Consider the following 13588-nt stretch of genomic DNA (forward strand, 5'->3'; position numbering starts at 1 on the left):
GTATTAAATTCAGGCTTATTTCAGATGATGGTAGCTTTAATGACTTGACTGTGACAGTTAAAATTATAGCTTTGGATTTCCTACATATGATTGCCTTTATCATAGGAATAAACTTGAACATTTTAGGCCACAGTTTTAGGTAGGGCAGTGTTCAAGAACTTGCTGTGTTATTCTGCATAATATTTACTGATGAACTAAGCTGGTTTTGGGTTTAGTGTCTACCTGGACCACACAGATAACATCCTGAAAGCTATAGAAGAAATCTCCAGTGTTGGTGTTTCTGAGCTGGTCAACTCTGCCAAAGATGGATGTTCTTCTACTTATCCTACATTAAGCAGGTAATTATATCATTAGAAACTTGGAATTTCATGAGATGCACAGTGGCAATATCTTTTAATTATTTCATTTTCTTGTTTTATGGTCTGTTATGGTTTCATGTTATTACTGCTGTGGACTACTATTAGCATTTGTAAACATTTCTTGGCAGTACACATGTTAGTACATGACTCACTTTATGTTAATGTGGAATGTCTTTTTGCATTAGCACAATATTGAGTTTATTATTTGTGAGCTATTTTAATTGGAGAACAAACTGCTGTCTCTTCTCAGGTATGTTGCCTCTTTCTATACTATTGTGGTGGTATGAAGCACCCCAAAGGTCATCTGAAAAGAGGCCTGAGGTGGCTGTAGGCAATCCTCAGCTGGTGTCAAGTGTGCAAAACCCCCCTCAGAGTGTTTCTGCTCCTAGCAAAGGAATTTGGAAGCACGGATTTAGCATGTTTCTGCTCCTGGAATTTGAAGCACAGCATGGCCAAAGTTCCTGCACTTTGGAACTACCAAAATATCTTATGCTGACAGCTGCACACCTTTAACTGTGCATCCCCAGAACTACAAAGAATTGGATGGTTCATACTGGGGGAGTGGTAGTGACCTTCCAGGATCTGTCTGGGTGATGGGGCTGAGTTAGACATGCTTAGGAGTCCAAGGATAAGTCTTCTGTGACTTCCTATTGAGAAGGATGCCAAGCTGAGAACCATGATTTTTTGCACACTGTTCTGAAGGCAAGAAGATGCTCAGAGTTGGCTCTCAGTGTTGCTCTCACTTTGTCCACAGGCAGACATTCCCAGTTTTCTTCAGAGTAATGATGGCTCAGCTAGAGAGCTCGGTGAAAAGCATCCCAGCTGGGAAACCATCAGACTCAAGTGAGGTAGGAAAATAAATGTACTGGACTCTGAGACATAAGTTAAACTGAACAGTACAATAAAGATGTGTTCACTGGAAAGGAGCCTACTTCTAAATAGTGTCTAGGAAATGTAGTCAGCTTCCTGAATCAGCCAAAACTGATATACAGGGTAACATGTAAGTAGCATCGTTTCATGGTTTCCATTTCCTGGCTTGTACCATGTAAAAAATCCAGCAGAAGCTATACCCAGAAAACAGGTAGCGATCATGAAAATAGTAAGCTGTGCAGTTGGTCTGCATGCCTCTGTGGGAGCCCCAAATTATTTTGCAACCAAGAGCTGCCTTGACAGTCAGGAAGTGTATAACTCTTAGCATTTTGATCCATGTGGGCACTGATCAGGCTGGAACTGCCAGTAAGTGGCTTTGCTCTGGTAAATCTGCTTGTGGTGAAGCTTTGTTTCCTTTGCCTTCCTCACCAAAACCAATGCTTTGGGTACAGAAAATGCTGATAGAGCACCCAGCAAGGTGAGAAGAAATTGACTATCTTGGATTTTTGTCCCCTTGCACCCTGTTAGGTGCAACTGGAGAAGCTGCTGCGGTGGAACATCGCTGTGCGAAATTTCCATATCCTGGTTAATTTGGTCAAGGTGAGCTTCTGGGATGTTTTATTGGCTTTTCCTTGAGATTCCCAGCAAAGCCCATTGTACCCAGGCTCAGGAGCACAGGGGGAAAACACAAAGTATGGTTGACTAGTGGAACAACCTGAAAGTGGTAAATAAAGCCAATCATAATCTGTGTGCAAGGGTTTCCATTTAACTTTCACTTCAGTAGTGCTTAATTCTCACAGCCTGCACATCTTGCTAGCGTAGTTCTCACACAAACACACAAGTCTGCACAAAGACAGGATGGTGTAAAGAAGTACTGAAAAAGGACTGAATGAAGGCCCCAATTCCCTAGTACAGTGTTTTATGTCAGAGAGAGTCCACTACCATGTGTGGAAAAGGTAGATAGAAGAGACCCCCCGGGTAGGTCTGAATGAACATTTGACAGAAGAAAACATTCCTCTGATGTACTCAGCTGGAGGCAGGCTGATACTCTGAACAACAGGTTTGTCTTTCTGTCTGTAACCTGCATTCAGTGCTTATCTGACAGCCCTCAGCCCACTTTGATTTCATGGTAACATACAATTTTCCACTGAGTCCTGCTGTAACAATTCCTGTTGTCCTGTTCTGTTGAGCTCTAGAGTCCAGCCCCACTGTTTTGAAATACTCCCACTACTTTTGGAGTTAGTATGTTCAGCATCGTTGAGTGTGATGATGTTTTGGGCAGAAGGCAGTAGGTACAGCTGCAGTTTTCTCCTTGCTTAAGTTGATTGTTAATGTTTGCTTTTATCATACCTAAAGTAATGATTGGCAAGTGCACCTTTTTCAAGTTCAGCTTGTGAGCTGAGCTGGATTCTTCTACACAGCAGCAGTCACTGGAGCCCTGCCTGTGCTCTAGGTGCCTTTTGACACCATAAAGGGTAGAGCTGAATGAGCTGGTTCTGTTTTGCAATCCACAGCAGCACCAGGGTACATTCCCAGCTTTCACTGTGTGCTATGCCAGTTAAAATGTTTACTAATTAGTGATACAACTGGTTATTGGCAAAAATATATACACAAATGTATACCAGAAGGGAGCCTTTAAGGCAGCTGAGACCATCTGTTCCATTTCTTTGTTTGCTGTAGCACCACAGCTCCCTGTGGCCTTTTGCCTGCTGGCACCACTAATGTAATAGCTTCATTATTTCCTCTGAAATAATACAATATTACAAAATACAATATTTTGCACATCTCAGTTTTGCTTTATCCCTTATGTGGTTACTTATCCATCAACCAGATATGGGTCTCTTGAGTCCCAATCTAGTAACAAAACAGGCTTGTTAAGATAATTCAGTGACATCTGCAAGAGGTAGACCTCCTATCACCAAATGGCCGTCCTGCCAGGCACTCCTGCCTGATGGGACATTTCACAGGCTGATGTGGTGCTCCCTGTTGAAACCTGAGAATGGAGGTTGCCTTAGAGCATGTCTCGTGCTTTCGTGAAGAGCATATAATGAAGGACTATTTTTAATTGACTTGCATTGCTACAGACTTCTTGACTGATCTTGCCTCTCTTTTTCCTCTTGCCCAAGTAGGTATTTGACAGCAGGCCTGTACTCAGCATCTGCCTGAAGGTAAGCAAGAATTCAAAATAACTGAACAGAGCAGTTTAAGGGACAGCTTTCTCGAATCGTTGCTTCCAGTGGAGTAGAATGGTTACTGAATTCTCTGGAAGAAGCAGATACTGTTTCTTATACATTAACTGTCTTCCAGTAATTGTATGGCTCCACCACAATGAAATTCCTGCAACTGGCATTACTGACTGTAAGTCCTGTCCCCATGGTACTGCAAATGAGAGGAGACATTGCAGCAGACAGGTCTCCTCTGGAGCACAGAAAGATCATGTGTCCCTTTGCAACTCTCCCTTTTCTGGCTAGGACTATAGTGACTCAAAGATATTGATTTTAGTCCAGTTTTATTCCCAGTTTGCTAGTGTATAAAACCAGGGATGTGTACAATGATGAGACATTGTCCTGCTCTGCAGTGATTTAAGTGTGACCCTTTATTGATTCTGTATATTCACATGAATATAGTGTTTTACTGAGAACAGTCTCCATGGTAGCTTGAAAGACTGGATCATCATCTTATCTGACTTTGTGATAGCTCTTTGAAAAAGAATTTAAATTAGCTTTCTGACCTATTTATCATTCTTTTATAGTACGGCCGGCTCTTTGTAGAAGCGTTTCTGAAGCTTGCCATGCCTCTCCTGGACTACAGCTTTAAAAAACACAGGGTAAGCCTTGTGGAGACAGAACTGTATGGAACCAGTTGGGAAGCATGGCTGATGCTTGCTGGGAGATTCATGTCTCTGGCCACATGTTGGCGTGACACCTGTGACACTTCATGACAAACATGTCCAATGTCTCCTATGCTCTGCCCTGTTTGCTTGTCCATCCAGTGCTCTCAGCAAACAGATCACAGTTTGCCATCACTCTTATGGTTGTGTGGCTTCATGGTTAGAGAAGGAAGTGCCTTCAACTTCCTTCTCCTTCAAAAGTTACTACCACAAGGGGGGCACTCAGAGTAGGAAGCTAATGTGAGCAGTTAGGTTGGTGCAGTCCAAATGGGCAGTGGCATTGGTCTCTTTGCAGTAATTCTTGGAGCTTTGTGCAGGACAGTATGTGTGAGTGCAGATGAACAGGCCAACCTTACTGCACTACATGGCAAGCAAGAACAATTCACTTATTCTCTCCACTTTGTTGCCAGGCAATCCATCTTTGCCAGTGAGAATCATTCTTTGGCTTAGGCTTCACAACTTGTGAACTTATCTCTCTAATAGATAACTATTTTCTGTTGCAAATGTAAGATTTGTTCTGATGGATGTTTGAGGGGAAAAGGTTATCCAACAGATAGTCATTGCCACTGGACAATGGAAAGTACCAGTAATTTGCTCAGTAAAGAAGATCAATATGCAGAGTTTGTGTTGGACATTAAAATACCACCATCTAGCAGTACGTTTTATACTTTTCCTCTGGTTCCCAGATTTCAGAAGGTTGTAATCAAGGAAAAATGCAACGAGATTGTCTTGATTTTAATTGCCCGCTTTCACTGATATGCATTTATTTCAAATTTTGATCCAAAATCAGTTTCAAAGTGTTTGGCCCTGTGATATGTGGTTGTAGTGGAACAAAACAGACGCCTCTGATTACCGAGAAGTGGGTGTGAGCCGGTATCAAATCCACCTGTGCCAAATCAGGGCAGGCATTGAGCATGTGCAAGACCAGGGGGCCAATAAAAGATGAAACTCACAGCCACAGACTAGCTCACTCCCAAACACTGTATTACCTCTATTGCACCACTAGCGCTCATCGCCTCCAAGGTGAGGCTCTCTGTGGAGTCTCGAACCCGGGGCCTTCGGCATTGCAGTATGTGGTCATATTTTTATTACTGTTTCCTTGACTTATTTGTGCAGTTTAGGTCTCCTATGGCTTTATCCTGCTTGATGTTCACTGCATACATACATTGTATCTCTATCCCATAACCCTTCAGAGGACTGATTCTTTTTCATTATTTTTGTTTCCCTTATGGAAACATCCTTTGAGAATGATTTGCTGGTCTCCTTAATTATTGCAGGATGATGTGCAGAGTTTGCTGAAAACCTTGCAGCTGAGTACCAGACAACTTCATCACATGTGTGGCCATTCCAAGGTAAGATAAGTTCTAATTGCTGCACAAACTCTTGTCCTGTGGTGTTTTGTCTTTGCACTTGCCTGATGTTTTCAAGTGGTGTATCCCATGGCCCCTGTTAGCACATAACTGCAGTTAGTGAACTCCTGTGTTTTACCACTGCTCTTGGATCTGTTGCAATGTCATTATGTCTCTGTGCCAAATCATTTTTGCAATCACAAGAAGGCAGCAGCTGAATCAGGGCAAATAAATGTATGCAGTGAATGCTCCATACCCATTTGAAGAGGATTTGACACAAACATTTGTTTCATAAGTCTTGATGTCACTTTATTACAAAATTAGTAGATGCTCACTGACAGTGCCACGCAGTGTTTCTTAAGATTTGGTTACTTTCCCTTAATGAGTGTCTCTAAAGAGCATCACACAACAGACAGTAGCAATTGGCTTCACCTATAATTTCCCAAGTATTTGTCATTTCCTTTTCCACACCAAGCCTCTCTTCTCTTTGTGTATATAGTGCAGGACATAAGGACAGTTTCTGGAGACAGATTTTTGCAAATGCCATGGTACTTTGATGAGTCTCCAAACTGCCTGCTGACAGTTGGGCAGGTTCCAAGACCCAGGGAGCACTGTGATTGATGATTATGTCATTAGTGAGATTTCCCTGATCTGGTTCTGATGAGTGCTGATGATGGCTGTGGCCCTGCCTGTTACATAGGCTAGAGAACAGATTGCTGTTGGTACTCAGTTACACATTCCCCCATGGCAGAACAAAGTCCCTCTTACTAGGCATGCTGAACTCTTCCAAGAAATGAAGCTGATCTGATTTCAGAGTCTAGATAATGAGAGCATCTTAATGGTAGAAGGTTACAAAGTATTATCATAAGAGAGGAAAACAAAAGCACAAAGTAAGTGCTCTTGGTAGGTTGCCTGGTTTAGCAATGACTCTATTCTGAGCTGCAGGTTGAAGTCCAGCAGGAAGAGATGCTCACCTGCAGCTAAATCTCACGCTGTACCTGGCATAGCTGCCCTTCCTTGACTAGTTTTTGTTTACAGCAACTCCATCTGTTCCCTCCTGTTCTAGCCCTCCAGAAGTAAGTGCTTTGGTCTGGACAAGCTGGCTTTGGAGTTAATAGTGCACACACATTACATGTAGCTAGTGTAAAGGAATTGCAACAGGCACTGAGCAAGAAAAGATAGTCATTGCTATGAGTTATTCAACACCTGTCTCATTCTTTCTTCCTTGTTCTTTGGAATTTAGCAATTTCCTGGCCTGAAACTCCCTTGTAGCATTAATCTGCAGCTTGTGACTATCAGCAAGTAGCTATCTCCCTTCCTAGGCAGATAGTTCTGGAATCTGGCCACTTGTAGCATTGCTTTTTGCTTTGTACTGGAACAGTGTGACTGTCCATTGCTGGCCTCCATAGATAACTCTGCTGTTTCACCAGCAATATCTTGTAAGTGACTCAGATTTACCCAAACTTATCAGTCACACACACCACCAGCTATGCAGCTTCCAGATACTGGTGTGCTAGCAAGCTGTGGCTGTCATGACTATGATGGCAGTGGTAAAAGATCTGTGTGTAAAGAGCTACGTATTGTTCTTGGAGAACAGAGCAGGTGATGCCAGTCTGCTGCTGAGGTCATGGAGCAAAAGAAAAGCAGCTTCTCCAAATAATTTCCCACGGGTCAGCAGAATTCATCTGACTTATGTAGAGAAGTTACTAGCCTCACTCTAAGGTTCATGAGAAAAGCTGGGGCTCTTATTTTTATCCAGAGTGGATATGGCTGCATTGTTGCAAGGGATCATTTTGCTGTCTTAGACAAAATGTTTATCTGGGTTTCATTTTTTTAACAAAAGACACAAAGGAATTTGGCCAATTTACATCACTTGGGCAAGCTAAGTGGGGATTGTGTCCCATCCCTCCCAACTGTATAACCAATGCTTTTTGTTTTAAATAACCAGCCATGTTGTACTGTTTCATATTTAGATTCACCAAGACATTGGACTGACCAACCATGTGCCCTTGTTGAAGAAGTCACTGGAACAATTTGTATACAGAGTGAAGGCAATGCTGGCCTTCAACCACTGCCAGGAGGCATTCTGGGTGGGCATCCTTAAAAATCGGGATCTTCAGGTGAGAAACACTTTGCTGCCTGGGACAATTAAAACCTGGGATTAGACAATACTAATTGTACTAACTCTGCCCTTGTGTGTGGGTAGAAGCTGTAAGGCCAGATTTAATGTGACTGTGTTACAGTTATGTCTAGTGCAGTAGAAAGAAGTGTTTAATTTTAAGATTAAAGGCCTGCATCCCTGGGGGCTTCTCTTGCACTGAAGTGCTCAGTTTTTATGGTTTATAATTAACAATGTGTGGATCCTTCCTCTGCTTGGTGGCCAGAACTACACTGTGGAGAAGGGAAAAGCAGAAAAGGTAATTTGAACTGCTTTTACCACGTGCTCATGTGTAGCTTTAACAGAAGGCAATTTCTGGCCGTTTTCTTCATCTTGCACAGAAATGGGACAGTTGACACAACCGGCTTTTTACTCAAAAGCTTTTTATTTAAGGTGGTAACAAAGCATTGCTTTGTTCCATTCCATCCTAGCACTCTGCTTCATATACACTCAGTACCTGTCTCTCGCGTTCAACTTAGGGAGAAGAAATTTTGACTCAAGCCTCTGAAGAGAAGGACTCGGATGGGGAGGACTCCGCAGACAGTCCTGCCGAGGTACTCACTCATCCAGGGGCGACGCTGCCTGTGCTGAAGCTGCTGCTGTAAGGCAGAGGAGTTGGGGAGGCTGCGGGTGTGCGCAGCTTCTGCCCTGACGGCCGCGTCCCCCCCTGCAGGAGCCGAGCGGGAGCGGCACGGAGAGCAGCGACGAGGACGGCGGGGCGGGGCCGAGCCCCTCTCCCACGGAGGCCTGAGGCACCGGGCGGTGGCAGCAGCAGCAGCGGGGGTCTGAGGCGGTACCGGCGGCGGGACTGAGGCGGTACCGGGGCGGTGTCGCGCAGGCGCGGTGGGGGGTGAGGGGTGCGCAGGCGCGGTGCGCGGCGGTGGCGGCCATGTCGGTGCAGGAGGACCCGGTGCAGCGGGAGATCCACCAGGACTGGGCCAACCGCGAATACATCGAGGTGATCACCAGCTCCATCAAGAAGATCGCGGACTTCCTCAACTCATTCGGTGAGGGCAGCGGGGTTGGCGGGGGTGGGTGGGTGGAGGCGACGGCGGCCCGGGGCGGGTGCTCACGGTCTCTGCCGCCTCCCCAGACATGTCGTGCCGGTCCCGGCTGGCGACCCTGAACGAGAAGCTGACGGCGCTGGAGCGCAGGATCGAATACATCGAGGCCCGGGTGAGCAGTGGGGCGAGGGCGGGGGGGCCTCGGCCCGGCCCCAGGGCTTTGGCTGAAGCGTTTCCTCTTCCCGGCAGGTCACCAAGGGCGAGACGCTGACATAGACCGGGGGCGGCCCCGGGTCCCCCGCCCCGCCGGAGCACCGCCGCCCCGCACCCCGCTCGGGGCCTGCCTGCCGCCGCCACCGCCGCCTCTGCTTGTGTTGCCAATAAACCGCTGTGCTCCCGCCCTGCCTGCTCTCTGCCTGCCTGCCTGTGGCCGGGCCGCCGGCTGCCCGCCTCCCTGACACCGTCTTGGATGTCCAGAACCGGCTCTCTGCCTGCCTGGCCCACAGGGTTCAGGCCCACCTTCCTCCTCACACGAGGGGGCTGTGATGGGAGGGAACACACTCGAGGGGCTGCATGCAGGTCTAGCTGCTGTTAGCTCCAGGAGAGACCTGACCAGCCTGGCTCAACCCTCAAGGTGCTTTGTGCTCCTCCGGGGGTCACAGCAGGAAATTTGGTGATCCCGATGGTTTGGAGGGTGTCTCAGCCTGCACATGTGAACACTGTCAGGGCTAGGTGGGGACAGCAGGCTCACCTGGTGTTGTGCACATGGCACAGGAGAGTGCCCTGAGCTGGCACCTAGCTGGAGGTGCTTATGTGCCTCTCAAGGGAAACAAGTGGCAAGGGGAGTGAAATCTCTGCTGCTTGTCTATCTCAGTTTTTCAGTGGGCATCTCAACCTGTAGTCTCATGGCTCATATTTAGCATTTGTTGGGGAGTCCATGGAGCTGGTGTCAGTAAAAGTTTTCTTAATTTCCAGCCTTTGAATTTCTTGCTATATTCTGAGTGGAAGCTATCATTGTGATGATGGCTCTGTGATGTCTGCAGTATTTACTGGGCACTTAATGTTCTACATTACATTCCTAAGCCTGGCAGGTCTGACAGCTGGTTACTCCTCATCCAGGAGTAGGTCCTCCCACAGGCTCATGGTTTTGTTCACAGGAAGCTGTGTGTTTTCCCTTGTTTGACTAAGTGCTCCTCCAGCCTTTCCCTCAGCTCATCTAGCCCATTACAAGTTATTGCCAGGTTGAGCTGCACATCTAGGAGGCTTAGCTGTTTCTCTGTTCCTGCTGTGTAGTCCTAGGGGAAATAAATGTTTTGTACCAATGCTGTAGAGCTTACAGTGGAGTGGAGCAGCCATGGATCATTGTGCTTTCATGTGGAAGTGATTTTGAATGATGAGATATAGTGCTGTCCTGCCAGATTGGTAGGCAGAAGGAAAGCACCAATTATTTTCCTTACAGGCAGTTGCTGTGTGGCCCCAGTATACCAAAAGTACATCTATGGCCCATGCACTGCTTTTTTGGGGTGTACTGGAATGGAGTCCTGAGATCTCCATCTTCAGAGGTAACTCAGTACTTGTGTGGCCATGCTCTTGGTCTGACTTTGAAGGTAGACCTGCTTTGAATGGGGGTGCGGGAACTAGAGACAACCATAGGTCCCTGACTAAATTATCCTAAGATTCTTCCGCCAGAGACTGGGTGGGAGACAGGAGGTACTGCAGATGTCCCTGAAAGTGGTGCTGTACCAGGCTGACCCCTGAGATCTGTTGCTTGTTTCCATCTAACTGTGTGCTGTGCCTCTCTGGATCCCTTCCTGGTCTCCTAACAGGCTGTTGTAATGGTTCTCCATTTTTTTCTCTGACCCCAGGGTTTCTCATAGTAGGTGGTGTCACAGAGCCAGTGTGGCCAAAGCAGTTTTGGTGTCTTGGGACATGTGTTCTCACTGAGTTAACATGGTGGGATCAGCCAGTCTGGTTCATCTCCCAGCAGGAATGCTTTGCCACTCACGAAGGTACAGAGTTCTGCCCTTTTTCTTTCCCTTCAAGGGAGTATCAGTAATTCCTGAGGTCTGCAAAGCATGGGTTTCTGGTTTGGGGGCTGCTTATTCCACACCATCTCTGGGAGATGAAGCCTTCTGGTCCTCTGGTTGCTACAGCTTTTTCCAGCAGCTGCTGTGGTGTGCAGCCTTATAATAGCTTTAATATATTTGAAGCATTTAGGTTGCTTTAAAGACTGGAGAATTCTGCTTGCCTTTTTTTTTCTTTCTTGTACTGTATTTTTTGGGGGGGGACATGCTACCCCATGAACCCACATTAAACTTTTCTGGAGTGGATTTGTGTATTCTAAGTTGGGCGATAACAATTTGTATTGGAGGTGACAATGTGCAAAATGAGCATGCCTTCCCCTTGTCCTGAGAGAGCTGGGTGCTCAGGCATCCTTGCAGCTCTGGTTATTGGTATCTGAGACCTTCTGGTGATTTGAGACCTTTTCCCAGGGTCTGAACTGGAGAGCAGGTTGTTCTGAAGCCTCTTACTAAGGTGTGAGAATGAAGCAGTTTCATTAGAGCCTGAGCCACATCTGTAGCTTGAGAAAGGTCTGCACTCTCGTAACTGTAGGCTTTTAGTGCTTGCTGTCTGCTCAGAGTTCTTGGAGCAATCCCCCAGTCCTTGTTTGGGTTAACAGTTCCAAGGTTTGGGAATACCCTAAACCATGGGTTATGGCCCTATCTGCAGCATCCCCATCATCATTTTGGTGGCCCTGCACATCAGGGCTGCTCAGTGGCAAGTGCAGGGAGCAAGTGAGTGGTATTGGTGCAGCCTTTCACAGGCCAGTGGGCTCTTCTCCCCAAGAGGTGTGGGTGATAGTATTTCTTTTTTTAATCTAGTGCAAGGGTTTCCTCTGTGTGAGAGCTGTCCTGGTATGAAAGCCCTGAAGGGCCATGTGATCATCCACAAAACCATCCCACAAACACTGACATGCCACCCACAGGCATATCTTTAGCAAGCCTGTGTTAATCCCTTTCCCCCTTCACATCTACTTTTAAGCTCTTTCAATGAGTCCTGCTAAATCCTGAGCAAAATTCCTTTTCCCCCTTTGAGATAAGTGACCCCAGCTCCTACCAGCAGGCCTGGTAGGTAAACCAACCCATGATCTACAAACCCCAAATCCTGCCAGTGACACCAGGTATTGATCTGCTGGCTCTGCGTGTTTCTTCCCTCATCATTCCCTGCAACAGGAGGAATAGAGGAGAGCACTACTTGTGCTCCTGATCCCTTAACCAGTTGTTGGAAGGTGATGAAATGTCTTGTGATTGCTCTTGGACTTGTTGCAACTTCATTGCTGCCTACCTGAAGAGCCAATAATGTGCAGTAATCTGAGGGCCATACCAGGTAGGAAGCTTCCTCTTTACATTAACCTGGGCATCAGGGAAGCAGCAGACTTCCCTGAGAAGTGGGTCTGGTCTGCATACTGGGCCTTCTGTTCCCTTCAGAAGGGAGTCTGCTATGACCATGATCCTTTTTTTCCTTATGGAAGCGGTTTTTGACTTGGGGTGTAGGTCATCTTAACCTTGGTGACACCTCCAAACTAGATGAGCCATCATCCTCGTTTGGTTCCATTTGCAGAGCCTCATGCCTATTATGCAGGAGAGGTGAGGTAGTAAAGGTGACACGCCTGCTGTGCCAGGCAGGGACTTGTCACCATTGCCCCTTACCTCTTCAGTCACTGTTCATCCAGGCACAGTAGCAAGCAGTGAGAGAGGAGAAAATGGTTTCAGGGAAAGGGGAGAGGAGAAGGGCCAGGTCCACCTTGCCCCAGCCTAAGTTTGTTGTTAGCAAAAGTGCTTCAAGCTTACCAGAGGTGTGCAGGATGTGCTGACATCCCAATTTGCTCCTCCAGATGCAGTCAGTGAGAGAACTGCAAGTGTTTCCAATCCTTGAAGCATCACAAGTGGTTGCTGGCCCCAGGATGTGTGCTGTATGATGGGTACAGCAACAACCATGGTTTCCCTGCCACCTGTGATCCTGTTGCGCTCTGTCATGATCCAGCAGCGGAGGAACAGAGAACAAGTTGTTGATTTCCCCCCCACTCCTCTCTTAGATGGCTGTTCATGGCTACAAAGCTTTTCTAGCCAGGCTGCTGTGGAGTGCTGTGTTGGCAAAAAACTGCTGAGGTTTCTGCTGCTGTCAGATGCTTTAATTGTCCTCTTAATTCTTTGCCTTCTTGGGAGCCAGTGTTGGCTCCAACTGACCCTGCCTGGACAAGAGCATCCCCCAGGGATGACAAGAACAGACACAGCAACTTAGGAAGACAACCAGAAATGGCCTGTTTGGTGCTGCCTTGAGGTGCAGGTGTCCACCTTGGTCAAGGTGAGCCAGCAGTTCAGCCCGTGGTGGTAATGCTTACCAGCTCTGGGAAGTGTTGTGGGGGAGGGTCCCTGTGTCCCACCCTGTGCTGAGCACCTCAGCAGCCCTCTCTCTCCACAGTGACCTTGCTGCAGCTTCAGGAGCCCTGCTGGAAACTGGTGGCTGTCCCTTGTGCCACAGTAGTCCCACAGATTTGTTTAAAATGAAAAAAATAATCTCCAGAAGGTCTTGGTAAGATACAGCATGATCCACTCTCCCATATGATTCCTCAAAAGCTTTAATGGCTAAACCTAAAAATTCCTCCCAGGAATTGCCAAGGCAAACAGCTACTTTTTCATGATCTCCCAGTGTGAGAGGGTGCTGTTAGTGATAGTCTGGAGGGTTAGAGGGTTAGGTTGTACTTACTGCTTGTTGCTTTCCTCTCTCAAAGGTGTTCAGAGTTTAAAACTAGAGATGTATCTGTAAACTAGCCATGGCCTGCAAAATGCATCTGTCTGAAGCAGTCCTCCCTCAGTTACTTGTACTTTGCGATCTCATAATTGTTTAAGCAGACTATTTAAAGAAAAAATGTAGCAACTAAGTAAATGCACAGAAAG

The 13588-nt window shown here is 46.7% G+C and overlaps 2 protein-coding genes across 2 annotated transcripts in view; both read left to right on the top strand.

The window, feature by feature from the left end:
- FANCD2 (FA complementation group D2) overlaps positions 1 to 8231 on the top strand; it is a 41254-nt gene extending 33023 nt beyond the window's left edge. The window contains exons 36-43 of the mRNA XM_030458636.1: positions 216 to 338; positions 1114 to 1207; positions 1758 to 1829; positions 3359 to 3397; positions 3982 to 4056; positions 5397 to 5471; positions 7442 to 7588; positions 8106 to 8231. Coding sequence (XP_030314496.1) covers positions 216 to 338; positions 1114 to 1207; positions 1758 to 1829; positions 3359 to 3397; positions 3982 to 4056; positions 5397 to 5471; positions 7442 to 7588; positions 8106 to 8231 — 751 coding nt within the window. The remainder of the gene's footprint in view (positions 1 to 215; positions 339 to 1113; positions 1208 to 1757; positions 1830 to 3358; positions 3398 to 3981; positions 4057 to 5396; positions 5472 to 7441; positions 7589 to 8105) is intronic.
- A 249-nt stretch (positions 8232 to 8480) lies between these two features.
- BRK1 (BRICK1 subunit of SCAR/WAVE actin nucleating complex) lies at positions 8481 to 10960 on the top strand. The gene is made up of 3 exons (XM_030458310.1): positions 8481 to 8633; positions 8720 to 8802; positions 8880 to 10960. The coding sequence occupies exons 1-3, from the start codon at positions 8516 to 8518 to the stop codon at positions 8904 to 8906; spliced, it is 228 nt and encodes a 75-aa protein (XP_030314170.1). The 5' UTR covers positions 8481 to 8515; the 3' UTR covers positions 8907 to 10960.
- Positions 10961 to 13588: the final 2628 nt, after the last annotated feature.

Source organism: Calypte anna, chromosome 12, assembly GCF_003957555.1.
Source record: "Calypte anna isolate BGI_N300 chromosome 12, bCalAnn1_v1.p, whole genome shotgun sequence".
In the NCBI taxonomy this organism is placed as follows: domain Eukaryota; kingdom Metazoa; phylum Chordata; class Aves; order Apodiformes; family Trochilidae; genus Calypte; species Calypte anna.